Source organism: Microtus oregoni, unplaced genomic scaffold (assembly GCF_018167655.1).
Source record: "Microtus oregoni isolate MIOR12 unplaced genomic scaffold, Mior012 000038F_ref0000394, whole genome shotgun sequence".
Lineage (NCBI taxonomy): Eukaryota > Metazoa > Chordata > Mammalia > Rodentia > Cricetidae > Microtus > Microtus oregoni.
The window spans coordinates 620,984-644,228 of NW_024543097.1; the positions used below are offsets into that span (position 1 = coordinate 620,984).

Sequence of the window (23,245 nt, forward strand, 5' to 3'; positions counted from 1 at the left end):
AGTTTGAGATCATTTAAAAACTGTGGAAAGATGATCAGAGGATCTGAAAGACGCGGTGGGATCAGATTGTACCTTATCTTGCGGTAGGAGGTGGCTCGCATCTATTTTTAGTTCTCTTGTCTTTCAACATTCACACTCCAAGAAGTAAATGAAAGGCTATTTTCCCGACTCTAATAATGTGAATTTAAAGTGTTGCCTGTGGATAAAGTCACAGCATTTTGTAACACAGGACAAAGCCAAAGCCTGACTGGAGGACTTAAGGCATTGCCGTTGGTTTACCGTTGCCTCATTCACAAGTGGACTCTTTTAAAGGAAAGTTTTGTCTGATGGTCCAGGGTAATTTGATGTTTGTGTTTGGTCTCACGAATATAAAAGTTGTAAACATGTAAGCTGCCTTTTTGGGGTGACTTCTCCACTGTCCTAACCACGGCGGGTTACGGCAGGTTTGGACATTCCGAGTAGGGGTATGAGGATCAAAAATGCTGTGTCGGAGGAACAGAGATAAGAAAGAACCACAGAGACACAGGACAGGAACAGGAGAGCAACTCAGTAGACCCTGAATGCTGAATTCTTCTGAGTCCTGAGTTCTGAGTTCACCTTGTGTTTAAATTTTCATACACTTTCATAGCCCAATATAAAACGGGGTATATGTGGGGAGGCAAGACTGCTTCAACATGCTTCACAGGACAGCTACAACAGCTAGTTGCTTCAGCTGTTGATTGAGACATCAAGCTGTTAATTCATGAGAAAAGCATTCTGTTGTTTAGGTAGTGATCCCACTCTAGACCAAGTGTCCTGAAGGCAGGCACTCCCTAGTTCAAAACATCTAATTCAAAAGAAAAAGCAAAAGTGTGCTTGAATTCTCCGACCTTCGGTCAGGGTGGAGCGGATCTATTTTTCTGGGCCACCTTAATGTCCAAAACACCAAGTAACCACACCCTAGGTCAGGGTGTGTAACCACAGTCTGAACAAGTCCACAACTCTGAACAAGCTCAAACTATCTGACCTTCAGCAGACAAGGTGGAATAGGCTCACAATTTTGGGTCTTCATTCAAACATGCTTCATAAATCCATGCTTTATATTCTGTAGGCATGTTCTGTTTTTCCCTATAGACTTATTTCTGCCCTTGTCATAATGAACTGGGAGCAGACGGCAAGTCTAGAACACGGACCTGCAGAACAGGGATAATTGCATAGCCATGCGGGCCTTCCTTCATTTCTAGATCTGTTCTTGGTTAGAGCTAAGGGTATTGTGAATGGGCGAAGAAGAGATAAATATCCCCCCACCCCAGTTTCATCTTCCATTTACTCCTACCAGTGGGTTTTTCTTCATAGCCCTCTGTCTTTTGGATAACATTTAGTAAGTTAAAAGCTTGCGTGCATTGGACACCGACTAAGTCCTAGATGCTGAAGTAGGCATTTTTTTTATTTGAGTAATAAAGATTTTGTCTTATTTGTCAGCAAAAGCAAAGATTTAAACAAAAATGCCTCAGTATAATGATGGATAATCCATGAATCATCCCTTCCCTGAAGTTGTGATTTCCATTCGGAAACAAAGCTTCCTTAAAGTGGCAGCTTGGCTCCGTGAAAAATGGGCCTCCCAAGTGCCTTGTTTCTCCTCTATACTGAAGTCATGGACATGTTATTAAATCTTCATTTAATAACACACTAATGGTGGACATTTAGTTACTTGTTCTTCATGATCCCTGTACTTCTGAGACATGGGAGAGTGACTGAGAGAACAAAACCAAATTTATGAAAAGATAGAGTATTGTTTCTGCAAAAAACTGCCATTCATAAAATTTCAAGAGAGAATTCAAATAATGCAGAAAAAAAGCAAAAAACAATTCATGATATTTTTTCATAAATAACTGTTATATCTATTTAGTTTACAGCACTACCAAGATCAATGGCACTCTTAGTAAACAATTTATAAATGTGAAATTATTTTATGATATTTAAATGTAAATGATTATATTGAATAAAAATTGATGTTACAATTTCTTAAAACAGAAATAATAAAAATTAAAAAGAATCATCAAAGAATGGCCGATTCTTCATAACAAAAACAATTGAATTCCATTAAAGTTATGATAATCATCGTTATGAATCAATTAAAAAACGACATAATTTTATATAATCAACTAGATTGTATGTTTGAAGAAAAACCAATGTACTAAAACTTCTTTCACTTAATCCCTTTGAGAGTTATAATGCTTTTTTTACATTATCAAATTTTGCAAGATTTGCCTTTTTATCATGAGCCAAAATTTCCACTGTAAATATTAATTTTGAGATAGTTTCTAAGGGTCACTATGAGTCCTTTACTGTGTTTTCTACTTCTTTCCTTAGCTGTTTGTGTCTTGCTTGACTGGAATTAGCTGAAAAGCAGATTATTCAAGGTTGAGCTTTGAGTGTTGTCTCATGACTTCATTTCTAAATAAATGCTTTCCTGCTGTCTTTGCAGTTGAGGAACAATCTGGGAAAATACGAGATCCTTCAGCCCCCTTTCCCTGGAGTGTTTCAAGAATGGCTGTCTGTGGGCCTGCTAATTCCTATGAACAAATCTCAGACAGTTGCAATTCCTTTTCCAGAGAGTGTGTCTTTATTTTATTAGAAACATTGATTTATAACTGTTTTCATACATATACTTTGGTCCTGTTCTTTCTCTTGCTCCCCGAGTTCACCCAGACTCACCCTCATACCTATCTCTTTTCACATCTTTCTCTCTCTTTAAAAGAAAACGAAAATCAAACCAAAATACGAGAAGTATAAAAAAGTGTGTGTATGTGTGTGGTGGTGTGTGCACACACCACCACACACATACACACACTGAAAAGAGAAGGTAAATACACATGGAATCTGCTTTGTGTCGGTCAAGCATGCAGCCCGCCCTGGGGTGTGAGTAAGATGCCAGTGTCAGAGAGTATGTCTTTCTTTTAGAGAGTTGATCATCATTATTCTTCATTGATAACTTGACCACTCATCGATAAGACTGTTTTTTGATTTCACTATGAACATGACTTGCCTTTTGGAATTGCAAGTTCATTGTATTTTTCTTCTTCTTTAAAAAATATCTTTTGAGATTTATTTATTTTATTATTTTATGAGTATGGGTATTTTGCCTGGATATATATGGGTACTGTGTGCATGCCTGGTGCCCATGGAGGTCAGAGAGGGCATTGGACAGCCTGGACTGGAGTTACAGATGACTGTAAGCCATCATTTAGGGCCTCTGCAGGAGCTATAAGTGCTCTTAACCACATAGCAACTTTCCAACTCCATGACGTTTTCTTATTTTATTTCCCTTCCATGTTTGTAATTTATTTCAGGGACACCAATGATGTGATGTGATTCTTACTTGTCCAGTATCACAGTATCATATTTGAGTCCTGAATGTGTTTTTATTCTTTATCCCTTTTCTCTTTGTGATTTGATTGATACCTTGCAACAATTATTTTTATTTCATTTGCATTCTGAACTTTACCAGCTTCCTTTTTATATTATTTTTAAATATTTCTTTGACTTCCTTTTATAGAAGAGGTTATTTCTAAAATTTCTTCAAGGCCATAGAACTTAAGCATTTCTTGTTTTCTTCTGATGCACATCCTTCATCTCTTTTGGACTTTGACACTTTGCTTCTTCTTCAATGCCTAGACCTAGGCCCACATATATGTATATATACATATATATGACACACATATATGTAACTATATATGTATATATATGATTAATTGGTGCATGGAGCAATCTGCTGAAGTAGGGTGTGGGGAAGAGTGTGAGGAGTCACAGGAAGGGAGGGACAAGCTAGCACTCTTCAGCTACTTTGGATTTTGTGCTTTGATCACTTTTCACTGGAGTGTTGTCCTCCTCAGAGAGGGGTCTCTCTCAGTGGGGGCCAGAGGCATCAGTGAAGCCTGGGGCAGAGTGCCCAGGGAACCGAGGACAGCCTGGGGATGCAGTCCCGTTATTCTTCTCTTTACCTTTAAGGTGCCCTGACCTGCTCAGCTTCTGAGTGCTGTATGTTGGCACATTGCACAATACTCAGCTTCATGGTTTTTGGTAGTTCGAGATTATAGTCATGACTGTGTTTTTCTTGTTCCTCTTTTAGATTCTGTTATTGTTTATGAGGTAATTAGTAGTATATGGTGTAAAAATTAATTGCAGTCTGAGAAAATTGGCAGGAAAGCATTTTCTGATCTTTGAAATATATCTTTTTATCACTAAGGCATTGTTGTCTGTATGTTACATTGGACTCCAGAGTAGAGGAGGGAGTTCGGAGCCATGCAGGTTGCCAGGGCTACCCAGTATCAGGCGGAGATGTGGAAGTTTGGGAGCTTACAGAGTCAGGTCACTGTTGCTCACGGGAAAGCCTGGGATAGCTATAAGCCACTGGGATCTGGATGATTTATTTCTTGTGGTCATGGACTAAAATGCTGGAGCTGTCTTCTGATGTGTTTGTAGAAACTGATAACATCGATTTGTAAGAAATAAGAAAGACAGTAGTGGCCACTGGAGGGAAGAAGGAGAGGAGGGGGAAGACAAAGGCAGGTTCGATAACAGGCACAAAAAATACAGGTCCCCAGGAGACTGCACAGAGAGTGCCTCCAGCACAGAGAAATTTATTATGTGTCTCACAAAGAGTAGAGCCGATCTCAGAGGCTCCTGCCACAAAGGAACGGTAACGGCTAGAGGAGATGGACATTCAGCTCTCCCGATTTTGATCACTGCCCATTTTAGCAAGATTAGCACATTGTCCCTCTTAGAGAGCGTAATTATGTCAATTAAAAGGGAAAAAAAACCCATAAAATTTAGAGTTACTTTTCAGCTTCCCAAACACTCTGCTTTAAAGAGACGAGCAACGTGAAATTTCTTCCTAATTAAGAGTTATAGAAATGATCAGGCGTGAGGCGCAGAAAGGAGGCAGAAGGCCTCATTATGCCGTTGTACTCATCCTTTCTGATTTTGGATTGCCATTTTGAGTGGTTGTTTAAATTATTACCCATTTCAGAAATGTCTCTGGTTTGAGATATTATTAATCACCAGAAAGGCTGTTAAGTGCCATTACATGGACGTAGGATTTAAAAAAATTATGCATATAAGTAGAGCAATTTAAAACACTGATCTGACCCTCTGATTATGCATTTAAAAACACTCCTAGAATAAGCCTCTTCGAGATTACTGGTGTTCCACATCCTCACACTGTGACATATCGTCTGATTAAAAAGAGAGAATTCAGCCTGAGCAAAACACACAGGACCCTGTGAGTGAGGACCTGTCAGTGAGGTGTGTTGTGGTCTTGTTTTTCCCGACTCCCTTGGTGTTGCCACCCAGGGAATTCACCTTCCTCTGGATTAGTGGTTCCCAACCTTCCTAATGCCTTCAATGCAGCTCCTCATGTTGTAGTGATCCCGGAACTTAAAATTATTTCATTGCTACTTCATGACTCTAATTCTGCTACCGTTTATATTTATCTGATATGCTGGATCTCTGATAGGAGGTTTCCCAAGAAAGTCACAGTCCACCAGTGGGGAACAGCTGTTCTATATAAGCACATGTCAATACAGTAAAAGAGCTGTTGATGACACTTGTTATTATAAATTCAGAAGTATTTCTAATTTTTTTATTTAGCTATATATTTTTCTCTGTTCACCTCCCTTTCTCTCCCCTCCCCTTCTACCCTCTCCCAAGGTCCCCATGCTCCAAATTTACTCAGGAGATCTTGTCTTTTTCTACTTCCCATGTAGATTAGATCCATGTATGTCTCTCTTAGGGTCCTCATTGTTGCCTATGTTCTCTGGGGTTGTAAATTGTAGCCTGGTTTTCTTTGCTTTATGTTTAAAAGCCACTTATGAGTGAGTACATATGATATTTGTCTTTCTTGGTCTGGATTACTTCACTCAATATGATGTTTTCTAGATCCATTCATTTGCCTGCAAATTTTGACTTGTCATTATTTTTTTCTGCTGTGTAGTACTCCATTATGTAAATGTACTACATTTTCTTTATCCATTCTTTGATAGAGGGACATTTAGGTTGTTTCCAGTTTCTGGCTATGACAAACAATGCTGCTATGAACATAGTTGAGCACAGGTCCTTATGGTACGATTGAGCATCCTTTGGGTATATACCCAAAAATGGTATTGCTAGGTCTTGAGGTGGGTTGTTTTCTAATTTTCTGAAAATCACCATATTGATATGCAAAGGGGCTGCACTCCCACCAGCAGTTGAAGAGTGTTCCCGTTTTATCCACATCCTCTCCAGCATAAGTTGTCATCAGTGTTTTTGATCCTGGCCATTCTTAATAGACATAAGATAGAATCTCAGAGTTGTTTTGATTTTCATTTCTCTGATGGCTAAGGATGTTGAGCATTTCCTTAAGTGTCTTTGAGCCATTTTAGATCCATCTGTTGAGAGTTCTCTGTTTAGGTCTGGATCCCATTTTTTTTTAAAAACTGGATTATTTGTTTTTTTTTATTAATTATTTATTAAAGATTTCTGCCTCCTCCCTGGAAGTCAGGGATTGTGATGCCTCCAGAAGGTTCTTTATTGTACAGGTTATTTTGGTTATCCTGTTTTTTTTCTTTTCCATGTGAAGTTGAGTGTTGTTCTTTCAAGATCTATTAAGAATTTTGCTGGAATTTTGATAGGCATTGCATTGAAACTGTAGATTGCTTTTGGTAAGATTGCCATTTTTACTGTGTTAATTCTACCTAACCAAGGGCATGGGGGATCTTTCCACTTTCTGGTGTCTTCTTCAATTTCTTTCTTCAGAGACTTAAAGTTCTTGTCATACAGGTCCAGAAGTATGTTTTTCAATGTTTAGCACAATGACTGAGGTCAATATTTTCTAGACATGTTAATTTTTGTGATTAAAAATAAGATGTCTTTTTTCCCTTTTATGTCAAATGTTAAGCTCATAGATTCTTCCAGTAAAAGTGAAGTATAATGTCACATGTCTTAAATATTGTTTCAATTATACGTACATGGGTGTTTTGCATACATGTATGTCTGTGCTCCATGTATATACTTGGTACCTGCCAGAAGAGCTCATTTGATCTATTGGAACTGGAGGTATAGATGTTTGTGAGCTCTGTTGGATGCTGGAAGCCTGATCTACATCCTGTGGTAGAACAGCCCATGCTCTTAATCACTGAGCCAGCTCTCTATTCTTGAAAAGCAAAGTTTTGATTGTCAAGTCTTTTTGAGGTCTTAGAGGACTATTTCATGTATTTAGAATATTGTTGACTGACTTTGGAGTTAGATAAACTTTGGGTTTCTGTTCCTTTAGCTCTCTTAGTATAGGAGTTAGTTTTCTGGACGATACACGAATGTAGTTTAGATCCTGTCAGTCCTGGTGCATGGTGGCCTTTTCTGAACGTCTCTCATCTGTGCTTTACTCTTCTGCAATAACTTCCTTTCCCTTCCCGACGTTCCCTCCCTCTTCAAACAGGAGTAGATTCTTACATGCACACTAGAGGCCAGAAGCGGTTTGGTGGCTGCTGTTTCTAGAGAAGGAGCAAGCCCCTGATTCTTCTCTGCCCTTCTCCTCCCCTGTGCTCCTTAGTCCCCTCTCTGGTCTTAACAGTGACAGCTCTCTACGCCAGATGTTTCTGCCCTGGTCTCATTGTGGCTCAACTTGTTTCATAGTCTAAATTTTTAATGTCAGAATTAGACTAAGCCTTTCTGTTTCTGTTAACTGTAGATATTTTGGATTTCTTCCCTTGACCAGGGGACAGAAAGCTTATTTGGCAGGCGCGAAGGCCTAGGATTTGACCGCCAGCATCACATGGACATGGTGGCTAATACCTGCAGCCAGAGCACTCTGCAGGCAGAGCCAAGATCTGAAGTTAAAGGTCATCCTTGGATACATAGCAAGTTTGAAGCCAGCCTGAAATGCTAGACTTTGCCTAAAAAAAAATAATCACTGCACGATAAATGCACATCCCTCCATATTCATCCCTCTGGTAGACACGCAGGGTCAGTATCTTAGATATCCTCCTTGTGTCCCTCATTGCCATGCGTCCTCCACCACCCTCGTCTTCCTGTGATAACTTCTCATTCTGAAGATTAGGTAGTAGATTTGGAAATTTTTACCCCCAAACAAACAAACAAGCAAAAAACTCACAAAACAAACAAAACCCATAAAACAAACAAATAGCCTTCTTACAAAATGTGGTAACAGCGGGAGTTGCAGGGGACTCAGGTTTAGTTCCCAGTATCCACCAAGTGACTCACAGTCATCCCTAACTCCTGCGGTAGGGGATCTGACCCCCCTTTTCTGACTTCTCTGGGCACCAGGCATATACATGGTGCACATATATACACGCAGGTAAAACACTCATACACATAAAATAAACTATATCTAATTTTTTTAAAGTGATAACAATAGAATTTTCAGTAATAATGGTAAAATAGGTTTATGTTTATTTTTAATATTCTATTACAGATCTTGTCTAGGATTAAGAAGAGGCTTACCTGTTGTTTTTATCTACTTAGGTTCATGCTGACACTATGACATAAACTGAGCACTTAACTACCTGACAGGCTTAGTTGCTGGCGAGTCCCTCATCTTGGCTAGCTCAAGAATGTCTTGCTGGGTCCTCACATTGCACTGAGAAAATAGCAAGTACACTCTCTGGTGTCTTTCTCCCCTCCTGCTTCATTTTCTCCTTCTTTGTGATGGTCAGAAGACTTAGGCCCTTACTCACGATCCATGCTGTGCTCATTTCTGCTTAAAAGACTGTTGTGGAATATTAGTTTAAGATGTGTTACACTCATTTATGCTGCGAAATATTTGTTTAATGATGCAAAGATGTGCTGCATTTGTTTAACTTCGCCTGCCTAAAACACCTAATAAAGAGGTGAATGACTGATAACTAGGCAGGAGAGAGGGATGGGGGGTTGCTAGACAGAGAAAATAAGTAGGAAGAGAAACATAGACTCAAGAGAGAAGAGAGAAGAAAAGAGAGAGGTGAGAAAAAGAGGAGAGGAGGCCAAGGGCCAGCCACCCAGCCACACTGCCAGCCAGCCACAGAGTAAGAAAAAAGAGAAAGGAATATAGAATAAAAAAAGGTAAAAGCCTAGAGGCAAAAAGTAGATAGGATAATTTAAGTTAAAAAAAGCTGGCTATAAACAAGCCAAGCTAAGGGTGGGCTTTCTAAGGAAGAATAAGCCAATAAGCCCCGTGTGTGTGTGTGTGTGTGTGTGTGTGTGTGTGTGTGTGTGTGTGTGTGTTTGGGAGCTGGGTGGTGACCCCTGAAAAGGGAGCATCAGTCCCATCACGAGGTCTCCACGGTCATGACGTTATCTAGAGGCACTATGGTAGGCGCACTTGCCATGGGATGATGTTTTCAAGGAGCCTCCATGCTTTCCTCGTGGGCACCATTTGCCATGTTCTCGGCCTCTGTAGACATTGCACGTCTTGACTATTGTCTAGGTCCAGAATTTTGAATCTACTAGCTTCTCATTTTTCCCCATGAAATCACTCATGGTGCTTTCTGCTCTATCGTGAGTTGTCCTTTTGATGTGGCCTCCTAGATGTGAATCAGATAATTTAGAGCTCATCTATTTCTCTGTTGTCTCTAGTTCTAATCTCTTATGGGTCTGAGACCTGTATTAATGCTTAGTAAATGTATCGCTGTGGATCATATACAGTTAATGCTAGTTCCTACCAGGGCACTAAAAGCATTGGTTTTAAAATTAAACTATAAATATATATCCCCTGGAAGGCCCAAATAGAAGAACTTTTTTTTTTTTTTTTTTTACTTTTCTTTTCTATGTCAGTCTCTCTGGGATTTGCCAGCTTCTGGAATCTTACAAAGGTTTTGCTTTTGATCCAAATATCGAGAGTCACTTTGTGAATGTAAGATTGTTGACCTAGACTGAAATTTTAAGAGCACACAGTGAGAGTTGTCTGGCTGTGGGAGAAAGCCCATGTAGAGAGATTGTTTCAGGCTCTGACCTATAGATCTGTTCTGCGTTTTAAAAGCCACTAGTGCCTTCACTGTGTAGCTGACAGACCACATCTATACCAGGATGGAAGGAATGTTTGTTTACCTCTAAAGTACTGAAAGTGATCTTAGGATACATTTTTACAATGTCATGCACAAACAATGCTCTAAATAGCTTTTAAGAGATAAAAATCCAGTTTTAATAGTATGCAAAATGTCTAGACTCTATAATTAGACTGGAATAGATTAAATTACTCACCTCTAATCACTATTTTATACACGTCTCTCAAAGTGACATTAATTGCTCTCCAATTTGCTAATTATAAGATAGTTGCAGGATGGGCACTGATTTCTCCCTGTTAGCCCTGGTTTTTAGCATTTTTATGATAAAGCATGTTAATGCGATCATGGAGTTTTGGATTTATTTTTGTCACAGTGAAGTGATGGTTTTGCAGACTGTTTAGATTGGTTAACACAAATGTAACTTTGGCCGCTCTTGATCCTTGGCCTTCAGATTAGTTTCTGTGTAAGAGAGGGTTTTTTTTTTTGTTAATTATTAATCAGATCTGTAGAAACAATATCAGATAATATCTTGAATATCTCGAAAATGGAGGCATTCTCTTTTGGTTGAGATGTGTAGAAATGTGTAGAGTTAGGGAAAGTGTACGCAGTTTTCCCCAGTGTGGAGATAATAAGAATGGAGCTGTTTCCCAGCATTTCGTGGAGAAGATTGGCCTACAGGCATCTCAGTGTTCCCACAGCTGATTACCTGACAAAGAGTGCACCTTCTAGATGGACTGTGTATGCCGCAGATATTAGCATCCTTTCCTTTTAGGGGGTGTGTTACCTACTCCTGGGTCACTGACAGAAATGTCTTAAAGGAAGGAGGTTTGGTTTTGGTTCATGGTTTCAAAAGGTTCAATTCTGTCTTGACGAAGAAGGCGCAGTGGAGCAGCTTCATGGTGGTGGGAGTGTGTGCCAAAGGGTCTTAACATCCTGAGGAAACAGGAAGCAGGAGACCACACCTTCCCTGTGAGGTCTACTTCTGCCGCGGGTGCTACCTTCTGTGGGTTCCACAGTCTCTAAGAAGAGTACCCGCAGCCGACGAGCTCCCTCGGAGTCCTCCTGTCAAGGCCGGAGGTGAAGACATCGCACAGGCGCTGTTTGAGAGTTGGAGGTTTCTTTAAGCATCCAGTAATCCAGGGTTCCTGGTTTTATTTTTTTATTTTATTTTATTTTTTTGCAAGGGATAAAGTAGCTCCACAGTGTGAGAGACTTCTCCTAGATCTTAGAGACAGCTCCAGGAAGTGTCTAGTGAAGGCTTTCTTCTGGGACCAAGGTACCAAGGCTAAACAGTAAACCCAAAGATGCCCAGGTAGCAAGTTGAGAAATGATGCTAAGTTTCAAAGTCATCATCAAGAGGAGAGGGTTGTTCTGAAAGAAGTTACACAAAAATGGTTATGTTTCTAGAAAATTCCTTAATTTTCTTCCCAAGCCTGTTGGCCTTACTAATATTTTAAAATGTCCCATCTGGGAGAATGAATATTGCCTTTAGAGAAATCAGCCGTACCCTAGGTAAATTATAAATTTTTAAAAAGCAGTTCAAGGTCAGTGAATAATCTTTTTTTTTGATGCTATGGTTGTGCTCCAAGGTTAGAATTGCCTGAAGGCCATTTTCCTAAATGATAGTTAAAAACAGTGTGCTATTTGTGTGGTAGTAATTCTGTGTTTCATGAAGAAGCTGTTGAAGGTTACTCTTTTGTTCTTATATCCTCTTCTCTTCCTTCTTTGCTATGTTGTGCTATTTGTCACAGTGGTTTGCTGTTATGGAAAAAGCATCTCTCTGACTGCACCATTGTGGTAGTTCCTTCCTTAATTTCGGGAGGACTTTGGATATACTGCCCACATGTCTCTGGTGCATACACAGGGATTCCATGGTTGGGCAGAATGCTGTCTTCTGTTTAGCACATGGACTTCAAATTATGTTTTCCTGTGTTGGGCTGTGCAAATTCAGTCTTAGTTCATGTGTCTTGAGAGTTTGTCTGTGGACATTTTATTCTCAGTTCAGCTGTGGAACTGAGAATAAAGTTGCTGGGCGCCAGCAGAAATCAAGGGCTACGTCCCCTAGTTAGGAAGACAGCTGTGGACGCTCTACAGAAACCTTCCTTCTTAACTATTAGTGCAAAGCTGCAAAGTAGAGGCTGGAGAGATGGCTTAGATTGCACAGTGCTTGCTGTGTAAGCCTGGGGCTGGATTCCCAACACCCCTGTATGAAGACCAAGGGAAGGAGTGTGCCTGCATCCCTAGCTCCGGGGAGGCAGAAACAGAAGGGTCCCTTGGACTTGCTGATCAGTCAGTCTAACCAATCAGTGAGCTCCAGGTTCTATAATGGATCCTGTCTCAAAAACTAAGGTGGGGAGCAACTGAGGAAGACACTCAGTATTGACTTTACATGCATGTATACACACACATGCACATACACACACATGCACACCACACACATTTAGAGATCCAGACACATACCACACACATACAAAATATACATGTACATACACACCACACACATATACACACACACATGCACACACCACACACACATACACACACACGCATCCATTCTTACACCTACAAAAAATAGTTGGCCTTCGCCTAATGGATTTTCTAATAAACGTTAAAGAATGGAAATATTTTGTTATAAATTAATCTTTCGTTTCTCTTAATTGTTGAATTCTCATCTTTGCGCTGTCTCATTCAGACTTCCTCAATTAATCAAATGAGTGAAGGAGAGTTACACTCCAGGGTCTCATATGTGGATGAGCACTTCCTAGTGTGTGTGCTTGTTTCTTGCAGCTCTGTCCTGCTGCTAACATTAATTACTTTGCTGATGGCTCTAATTGACCCAGTAAAGGAGCCTCTCTGTGTCCGCCTGTGCCTGGTCCTAAAGACCTTGGATTCTCTTTGGACAGAGGATGTAATGTTTGCTTTCAGCATTTATATATAGCTTTCCAAATCCAAATCCTCATTCGTTCCTTTGGAAGGACCAAGCCTTTGCTTAAGCCTGTGTACTGTCATAAACCTGACTTTTTAAGCCCACCCCTCCTACATGCTCAAGAGGGTTTTTGTTGTTTTGTTTTGTGTGTGTGTGTGTGTTTGTGTGTGTGTGTGATTTGCTTTTGTTTTTCAAGAGTGAGAAAGAATATGATGTTGGGTAGGTAGGTGGGGATCTGGGAAGAGTTTGGGAGAAATGAATATGACCAAAATACATTGTATGCAAAACTTAAAAACTAAATTAAAAAGATTTATTTGCCAATGTTTAAACTACATGTATACAAAGTAACATTTTTGCAAAATATTTTGTTTTTTGTCTTGTAGTTTTAATAAGTTTAACATATTAAATTGAACTCTATATGCTTTACAGCAAAATAGGGCGCATCATATTTGGTGGCCTAAAATATTAAGCTTTTGCGATGATGTCTCATTAGATAGGTTCTCTATGCCAGGCGCGTGATGCACACCTTTAGGTCTAGTGCTCAGGAGGCAGAGACAGATCTCTGTGAGTTTCTCCGTGAGGGCTACATAGTGAAATTTGTCTCAAAAGAAGAAATAAAAAAGAAAGTGGCCTTATCATCACTGAGGGAAATTTAGGTAAACAAAAGAAAGGAAATGATGGGGCTTTCCACAGGAAGTAATAGCTGGGGAGGAAATCTCCTGCTTGTGAATGGACACAGATACACGTCCTGAAGGGGTCCAACATCTTCACACTGCTTCTTTTCCTTGATCGTGTGAACACTTCTCCAGGCGACTGTAAAATAGCACAAATCAACCTGCTCACATCTACGTAAGTGTGTGTGTGTGCGTGCACATGTGTGGGCATATGTGTGAGTATAGGTGTGAGTATGGATATGTGAATCTAAGTATGAGTCTGGATGAAAGTGGACATACGTGTGTATATACCTGTGAGTGTGTGTGAGTGTGTGAGCATATATGAGCGAGTGTGGCTGTGACCGTGTGACCCTTGATGTATGGGAGGGTGTGCGAACGTATGTGTGTCTGTGCGAGAGACACATGTGTGTGTGTGTTGCTTTTGACTTGTTACCTTTCCTTATCAAACTGGATGGAGGGGAACACACTGCAGGCTTTGACACCCTTTGCCAACCGGGCCTCTGGAGTGGAAGTTTTCTTGCAACCTCGCCAGCACTTGCTACTGTCACTCCCTTTTATTTTGTAAATGTCCTCTTTTGTTATTTTTAATTTCCAAGTCTCTCAAGGCTGTTGCAGTTGTGCATTGTACTGATTGATCACCCTTGTGTGTTGTACGTGATTGATCACCCTTAGCAGTTCTTGTCGGACTTTACAAGACTTGCTCCTTGACTAGGTGGCCTTGTGGGTGTCTTATGTCCACTAGAAATCTTCGTTTTGCACATATTTTCTTAATATCTGTTTTGAAATTTTTGTTGTTTTAACAACTTATCTCCATTTATTTTATTTTTACAGTCTTATCTCTGCTTTTGGATCAAGGTCATCTATTCAAAGACCTCCTGTGTAGTTAGCTTGTGACTTGACTAACTGCACACAACTTCAAAACATAGTCTTGGCTTTGCATAAGGCGTGGGAATAGGGGTCTGTTTTCCCCAAATATTTAGTCATGGCCATCTGGTGATTTCCAGTTTTCTACTTTGTAGATGTAAATGCCGCTCTTCCCACCGCGAAGCTTTTTCTGTGAACTGGAGAGTTTTCTGGATGTTCTGCTGTGTTTTTGGGTTGATGATGGGGCCACTCACTGCTCATCTTAGTTCCTGTAATACTGATCCAAAGTCCTGATTTTCTTCATTTTATTTGAAAAAATGATGCACATTTTTCTTAAAGATGTACGTGAGTAATTTTATCATGTTAAAAAAACAACAACAGCAAAACTCTTGAGATTTTGTTTGGAATTGCACTAATGTTCAAGGAGGTGGACAGTGATGGACATCGTTGTCATGGGGAATCAGGACTGCTTCATTCAGTGATGACTTACTTTATTTTTTATTTTTTTAAAACTAAGGATTTGCTGTTAATTTCATGTGTATTTATACTTATTTATTCTTAGGGCATTAAATAGTAACGTGTGTATGTGGCTGTTATATTTATGTAAAGTTTATTATTCTGGGAACTCTCCACCTATATCATCTCTAGATTGTTTTTGCTGGTTTACATAGGCATGTGTGCTTCATATGTATCTTGTAACTAGTTATCTTATTATTTCTGATAGTTTAATATTTTTATTTATGTACATTGGTGTTTTGCTTACATGCATGTCTGTATGAGATGTTGGGTGCCCTGGAACTGGAGTCACAGACAGTTGTGAGCTGCCATGTGGGTGCTGGGAATCGAACCCAGCTCCTCTGGAAGAGCAGTCAGTTCTTTTAACTGCTGAGTGTCATTTCTGATAGTTTTCTATTTCTCCAGCCCTACTTCTGGTAGTTTTTTTTCTTATTGGCTTCTTTTTATTCTTTGGGCCATTTTCCCATGCCTGGGAAAACTGGACTATGGTCCTGAATGAAGTGCAGGTGTTTGTTGTCGTTGTTGCTGCTCCTGTTTGTTTTCAGTAGGACTGGTAAGGACTAGACTGGGAGCAGCCGTTTCTTCTGGATGGAACGCTGCCCGGCAGGCTGCTAACAGATCCTGGCTGACTTGCGTGGACACACTGGTAGCCACACAGTGGTTCAGCTGCTTCACATGCTCTGTAGCTGCCTCCTCAGAAGAGAGTTGGGTCATGCTGGTTGATCAAACTCTTTGATACACCTAAAACCAGATGATGTTTTTCACCTAAATCCTCTTCCTTTCCTCTCTCCACTCTGAAGTCACAGTCCTGTGTTTCTTGTTCTCCTTATACTAGGGTTTCTAAACCGTATTCTGGCACGTGGGCTCATCACCACAGAGCTAAGGAACACCTGTACTGTGAGATTTCTGATATAACCTCTCATGTCATCGAGGAAGTCATCAAATCCCTCTTGTAGCCCTTCAGTGCCTTAATCCTTGCTCCTTTCCACCCCGCTTGCTGGGATTTTTCTCTGCATGCAGCTCAGCTCCCTTGAACTGTGCTCACACTGTGCCTTCGCCTAGCACGCCATCTTTGTCTCACTTAGCACAAAGCCTCTATTCAACCTGTAATCATTCTCACCCACCAGGTGTTTCATTGCTATACTCTTAAATACTCTTAAATCCCTGCCTTTTAACCCAGTTTAAACTCTTATTTTATTGTTTATACTCAAAGGAGTAACACTTTGCCCCTACACTTGAGAAAAACAGCAATTGACAAGCCCTTTTTACTTTTAAATCTATTGCTTAATATATATATTTTAAAAATATATATATATTTAAGGGCAGAAGCATCATTGTAGGTAATAAACTTACGCTTGTGTGAATCTACTAACCTAAATTCCTCTCTATTTAAGGAGGTAATCATTTGATGAATTAAGAATATCATAAACGGGGAGTGGGAGGCATCTCAGCGGGTAAAGTCCTTGCCTCACAAGCATGAGGACCTGACTTCAATCCCTAGCATCTCTGTACAAAAAGCTCCAAATGAAGCACACTCTAGAGGAGGAGGTGGCGGCAGAAGGATTCCTGGGGCACGCTAGCTAGCCAGCTAGCCTAGCTAAGACACTACTGAGCCTCAGCTCCCGATGAGAGAGAGAGACCTTGTCTCGAAAACTAAGGTGGACAGCTCCCGAGGAAAGGATGAAGTCGACCATTTTACATATGCACTCTCTTTCACGTCACACACACACACGCACGCACGCACGCACACACACACACGCACGCGCACACACACGCACAAACACGCGCACGTGCGCGCGCGCACACACACACACACACGCACACACACACACACACACACACACACGTTGTGAAAAAAGAGAAAAAGAGAGACGCTTCTGGTGGACGGAGGGGGCAGGCTTGGTTAGAAACTGAGTTCGCGTGGTGCCCAGCATCAGCTGCCTGAACTAGTTAGTTAAATGAACTGACAGCTCAGAGCCGCTGGGAATGATATGAATGTGACTTCTTGGAATGTCAGGGGTCATTTGGGTGGACATGGAAACATGTCTAAGTATAGATACTGTCTTAGTTCCCTTTCTGGTCCTGTGACAACCCCCATGACCAAGGCCACTTAGAAAAGAAAGCCTGTGATCAGATTGCTGTGTCAGAGGTGAGGATTCATGATGGCAGAGCAAAGTTTTGACAACAGAAACAGTTAAGACTTTACATCTGAGAGAGAGAGAGAGAGAGAGAGAGAGAGAGAGAGAGAGGAGAAAAGGAGAGGAGAGAGGGGGAGAGAGGGGGGGAGAGAGAGATGAGAGGAGAGGAGAGGAGAGAGAGAGGGGAGAGAGAGAGAGGGGAGAGGAGAGGAGAGAGAGAGAGAGGAGAGTGAGAGAGAGAGGGGAGAGAGAGGGGGGAGAGGAGAGGAGAGAGGGGAGAGAGAGAGAGAGAGAGAGAGAGAGAAGAAAAGGAGAGGAGAGAGGGGGAGAGAGGGGGGAGAGAGAGAGGAGAGGAGAGGAGAGAGAGAGGGGAGAGAGAGGGGGAAGAGGAGAGGAGAGGAGAGAGAGAGGAGAGTGAGAGAGAGAGGGGAGAGAGAGGGGGGAGAGGAGAGGAGAGAGGGGAGAGAGAGAGAGAGAGAGAGAGAGAGAGAGAGAGAGAGAGCGCTCACTGGGAATGAGTGGGTACATATATCTTTTGAAACCTCAAAGCCCACTCCCAGTGATCTCCTCTAACCAGGCCACACTTCCAAATCCTTCCCAAACAGTTTCACCAATTGGGGACCAAGTATTCAAACATATGAGCCCGTGGAGGCCATTCAAACCACCACAGTCACCATGTTATTTACTATGTTATTTGTGTTGTAAAAACTCTCCTTGGGTGCACACAGGGCATGCTAGATGTAGGGCAGGTTCCTAGCTAACTGCTGTCAGGCTCGGAGCATCCGTTCCCAAGCCTCCTATGGAGTCACATAAGGGTACATCAGGTATTGATCTGAACTATACACAGAATCACAGAGTCCTCCCATTCTCCAGTCACAGTCGTTTGAAGTTTCCTTACAAACAAACCTACTGTTAAGAGTGACTTCTAGAGGTCTGGGCGGTGGTGGCGCACACCTTTAATCTCAGCACTCGGGAGGCAGAAACAAGCTGATCTCTGTGAGTTCAAGGCCAGCCTGGTCTACAAGAACTAGTTCTAGGACAGGCTCTAAAGCTACAGAGAAACTCTTTCTTGAAAAACCAACCAACAAACAAACGAGTGACTTCTAGAAGGTCAGCGTGTCTGAGCAGGGCGGGCCCTGCAGAGTCACCTGTTGCAGGCTTCCGTTTTGTAGAAGAGGAAACAGACCCATGGTTAGAACACGTGTGTGTCGTGAAGATGAAGGAGTAAGTGTCCCATAGTGTGACCTGTCACTCCTGTGGTTACTCCTGGTGGCAGATCTGGACAGACACTCGAAGGACTCTGGCCAGCTTGAGCATGGCAAGGGTGGCTGTGGCAGACCGTGTCCTGCTCCCCCATTCCCGCTTCATTTCTGAAAACCATGAGATTGCGTTCCTAAAGCTAACCACCAGGCCTGTTCCTTTATTTGACTTTCTCCTCCTGAGGCTGAATACCAAAGTCCAGCTATCGAAAGCACCCCTTGGTTCACCTAATTAACATGCCCAGTTATTAAACACCTCATCCTAACACGGGCCTTCTCCATTTACTTTTATAAACTGCCTTTTGCTTATGCGCCACATCTCCTCCCTCTGTCCAGAGGCAGTCCTCTGCCAATCCAGGACAGATGCCCCTTCTCCCCTTCCCCTTGTCCCTTTCCCTTCTCCTTTGTCGCTTATCTCTTTACCACCGCATCCTAGCCCGTTCTAGCACAGACCTCCCCTTTTCTCTTCTTAAAAATGACACCTGCAAGGTCATTTGCTGCTGTTTTTCTGCTCAAGTCAGAAAGCAGCCACTTAACTTCTCTTCCCCTTAATAAAGGATCTCTCTGGGAAAACAGGTATTTGGGTATGGTTTGTGCCTAATCTGGGGATCTGGGAGGAAGCCCCCACTGTTCCAGGGTCGCTGTCACCATTCAGGTGTTCTAATCCAGCACTCTTAGGTGGGCACAGAGCACCCTGCGCTGGGTTCTGAAATCTGACTGGAGCGATGAAGGGATGAAGGAAGGACAGACACACAGGTGTCTGGAGAAGCTGGAATCAGGATGCCATGTTTGTTCTGATGTTGGGGCACCAGCCGCTCAACAACCTGGAACCTCCTTGTTCCAGTGCTTGCTATGTACAGCACTGTGGGAAGGAGTTAGTCTCAGTAGGAGGCTTCTGTTGGGGAACCACCTCAAGGAGGAAGCTGCTGGACACTTCCTGTGCACACTACCAACACTTCCTGTGCACACTGCCAACACTTCCTGTGCACACTGCCAACACTTCCTGTGCACACTGCCAACACTTCCTATGCACACTACCAACACTTCCTATGCACACTGCCAACACTTCCTGTGCACACTACCAGCACTTCCTGTGCACACTGCCAGCACTTCCTGTACACACTGCCAACACTTCCTGTGCACACTACCAGCACTTCCTGTGCACACTACCAACACTTCCTGTGCATACTACCAACACTTCCTGTGCACACTACCAACACTTCCTGTGCACACTACCAATACTTCCTGTGCACATTACCAACACTTTCTGTACACACTGCCAACACTTTCTGTGCACACTACCAATACTTCCTGCGCACATTACCAACACGTCCTGTGCACACTACCAGCACTTCCTGTGCACACTGCCAACACTTCCTGTACACACTGCCAACACTTCCTGTGCACACCACCAGCACTTCCTGTGCACACTACCAACACTTCCTGTGCATACTACCAACACTTCCTGTGCACACTACCAACACTTCCTGTGCACACTACCAATACTTCCTGTGCACATTACCAACACTTTCTGTACACACTGCCAACACTTTCTGTGCACACTACCAATACTTCCTGCGCACATTACCAACACTTTCTGTGCACACTACCAACACTTCCTGTGCACACTGCCAACACTTTCTGTGTACACTACCAGCACTTCCTGTGCACACTACCAACACTTCCTGTGCACACTACCAGCACTTCCTGTGCACACTACCAACACTTTCAAGCAGACACAGAAGGGCTGTGCCCATTCCCATGGGCCTGAGGCATTGTCCTTATCAACAGCGCACGGCCACTCAAAAGTCTTCCTCCAGTCTCGTGACCAAGTGCTTATTTCACACTTCCATTGGGGAGAATGCATTTTTTTTAAAAGATGCTCTTTTTAAAAACTTGCTTTTATTGAGCTCTACATTTTTCTCTGCTCTTCCTTTCCCCTCCCCTTCAACCCTCTCCCATGGTCCCCATGGTCCCAATTTACTCAGAAGATCTTGTCTTTTCATACCTCCCAAGCAGATTAGATTTACATATGTCTCTCTTAGGGTCATCATTGTTGTCTAGATTCTCTGGGATTGTGATTTGTAGGCTGGTTTTTTTTTTTTGATTTATCTTTAAAAGCCTCTTATGAATGAGTACATGTGATATTTGTCTTTCTGGGTCTGGGTTACCTCACTCAATATGATGTATTATAGATCCATCCATTTGCCTGTAAATTTCAAGATGTCATTTTTTTCTGCTGTGTAGTACTCCATTATGTAAATGTACCACATTTTCCTTATCCATTCTTCAGTGGAGGGACATTTAGGTTGTTTCCAGGAGAATGCACTTTTAAAACTTGAGTTAAAGTGACAGCAGCGACAGTCACAGTGCCCAACACTGAGCACTCAGTGATGATTTCCAGGCTAAGTGATGCATATTTGTGGTTTAACTTAGTCAATTTTTCTTCACAGTGCCCTGTGACTTTCATATTTTTGACAATTGTATTTTACACAAGTTGGTGAAACTTGCCTGTGGCAACACCTTCATCTGTGGACTGTGCTAGGTCTAAAACCTGCTCTGACTTCCAAGTTTATGTTGTTAATTTTTTAAATTAGAATTTATTTTTATTGTGTTTTGTGGTGTGAAGTAGAATGTGTGTGTGTGTCCAGGGCACACATGTGGAGGTCAGAGGACAACTTACAGTAGCCAGTTCTCTCCTCCCAATGGACCTGGGGATTGACCTCAGCTTATAGTAGCCAGTTCTCTCCTCCCAGTGGACCTGGGGATTGACCTCAGCTTGTTAGGTTTGTGTGGCAAGTGCTTTTTCCCATTGGACTTTCTTGATGGCTCTATGCATTTCCAAGCGGATTTTAAAATTCAAAGTAATACCATTTCATAGTACATTATAATTTTATGAGATCCAGATATGATTCTCCACAAATAAAATGTTACTGGGACACAGCCACACTCATTTGTCTATGTATTGTTGATAGGATGGCGAACTCAATTGTTACCTCAGGGACCACAGCGCTGGCAGAGCCACAGGGTTTACTATTTGGCCTTTATGGGGAATGTTTGCCAGATCTTTTCTGTATTCCTCCCCAATGATCCATTAGAGCATAATCGTGTGTGTTTAATAGGGCTTGTTTTCTACATGCAGCTTAGTTTGACTGACAGGTCTATCAGGTGCTGAATCTAAGGGTTTCCCTCAAATTGACTATGTTTTATCTTCCTCAGTAGACTGAAGGATCTTCCTTCCTTGATCCCTCCCTCCCTCCCTCCTTCCCTCCCTCCCTCCCTCCCTCCCTCCCTCCCTCCCTCCCTCCCCTCCTGTCTTTCTTTCTCTTCCTGCTTCCCTGGATGTTGTCTGGAGACTTGACCCCAGACTGCTTTTCTCTGACTGTAGTCTGCGCTTTCCCTGCTCCTCTCCTCCATTATCGAGCTATCTTTAAACCTCTAGCATTTGGATGCAGAATTCACTCTTTCTTTTTCTTTCCTTTTGCAGTGGTTTGCTGTCTTCTGACTACGTGGAGATTCACTATGAGAATGGGAAACCAATGTACTCTAAGGTATAGTAAAGGGGCCAGATCTCCTGCAACATAAAGTATATCCGTCCTGAGGTCGGTCAGTAAGATTGCCCAGCCTCCTATGCAAGGGACTGACTTACTGAGAAAGAATTCACGAGAACTCAAAGTGCTGAGGCCGCGTTAGATTCTGTATACTCAGGACAATAAGGGAGTTTTATTGTTTCGATTTTACATCCATTACCTTGTTGAATGATCAGATGGACTTCACTGTTCCATATACCAAATACCATTTGGGTAACCCTTTTTAAAAATGCTTGGAGCTGGAAGTCTTTTGGCTTTAATTTTTTTTAAAGTAGTTTTGTATACAACGCGATATTGGAGATATAGTTCTTTAATTTATGTCTCACCCACCCCATACATGCACAGCTAGAAGGCAATCTTGTACATTTTAGACGACTTTGTTTATGAAACAGTTTGGTGATGTGGATTTTTCCACTCCAGCTGTAATGCTGGCGCTCTATGGAGACTTTGGATTTCAGGCTTTCATGGCCATGGAATCAAAATCATAAGACTGCGTGAACTCTTACAGTGACGGTTTAGTCGGAGCGCGTCATGTGCACGGGTAGAAGGCAGGTGGGGAAATGAGATTCGGGGGATATTCTTCTCTTTTCCCTCTTTTGAGGCTGTGTAACCCAGGTTGGCTCCAAATGCTGAGTTTACAGGCACGTACTTTCAAACCCAACTTTATTTCATTATTTTATTTTATTTCCTTTTTCCTGTTGGGGACCAAACTCAGGACCTTGGGCATGCTAGGCAATGCTGTACCACTGCGCTGTAACCCCAGCCCCTCAAAACAGGTCCCAGTAGTAAAACGAAAGACATAGAGGCATAGAGAAGGCAAGAAACTTGTTCAGGGCCACCACAGGCTGTAACCTAAACGTAGTGGGGCACCTGAAATTATTCAGGTGGAGGCGATCTTTTCTTCTGACCATGAAGAACCAGTAAGGAACAAATTGGGTTAAACGTAAGCAAAAGAGATATCGCTGGTAGTGCCTACCAAACAGTGATTTCCACGAGTCAGCCAGAAAATCCATGGCTGGTACAGAAAAGAAATTATGACTTTTAGTGGCTGTCCTGGTGTCACCGAGGCTCTCAGTAGTGCCCATGTAAACCACAGCAATTGGGCAGCAAGCCAGAAGCAAGCAATGGGGGAAACATAGAGTTTGTGTTTTGCAGACGGCTTATGAACATCAGCATAGCGGCGGCACCAAGCGTGCAGGCTTGCAAAGCTGTGATGCAGGGAGACCAGGATTCCCAGGCCATGTCTCAGCACATGCTTATGG

The 23,245-nt window shown here is 42.2% G+C and overlaps 2 protein-coding genes across 2 annotated transcripts in view; one reads left to right on the forward strand and one right to left on the reverse strand.

Moving 5' to 3' along the window:
* Nucleotides 1-11,103, reverse strand: part of LOC121433494 (nicolin-1-like) — a 28,287-nt gene extending 17,184 nt beyond the window's left edge. The window contains exon 1 of the mRNA XM_041631944.1: nt 11,049-11,103. Coding sequence (XP_041487878.1) covers nt 11,049-11,103 — 55 coding nt within the window. The remainder of the gene's footprint in view (nt 1-11,048) is intronic.
* The window catches only part of Adam23 (ADAM metallopeptidase domain 23), a 159,133-nt gene that overhangs the window by 54,393 nt on the left and 81,495 nt on the right, over nt 1-23,245 (forward strand). Inside the window, exon 4 of the mRNA XM_041631816.1 lies at nt 21,881-21,944. Coding sequence (XP_041487750.1) covers nt 21,881-21,944 — 64 coding nt within the window. The remainder of the gene's footprint in view (nt 1-21,880; nt 21,945-23,245) is intronic.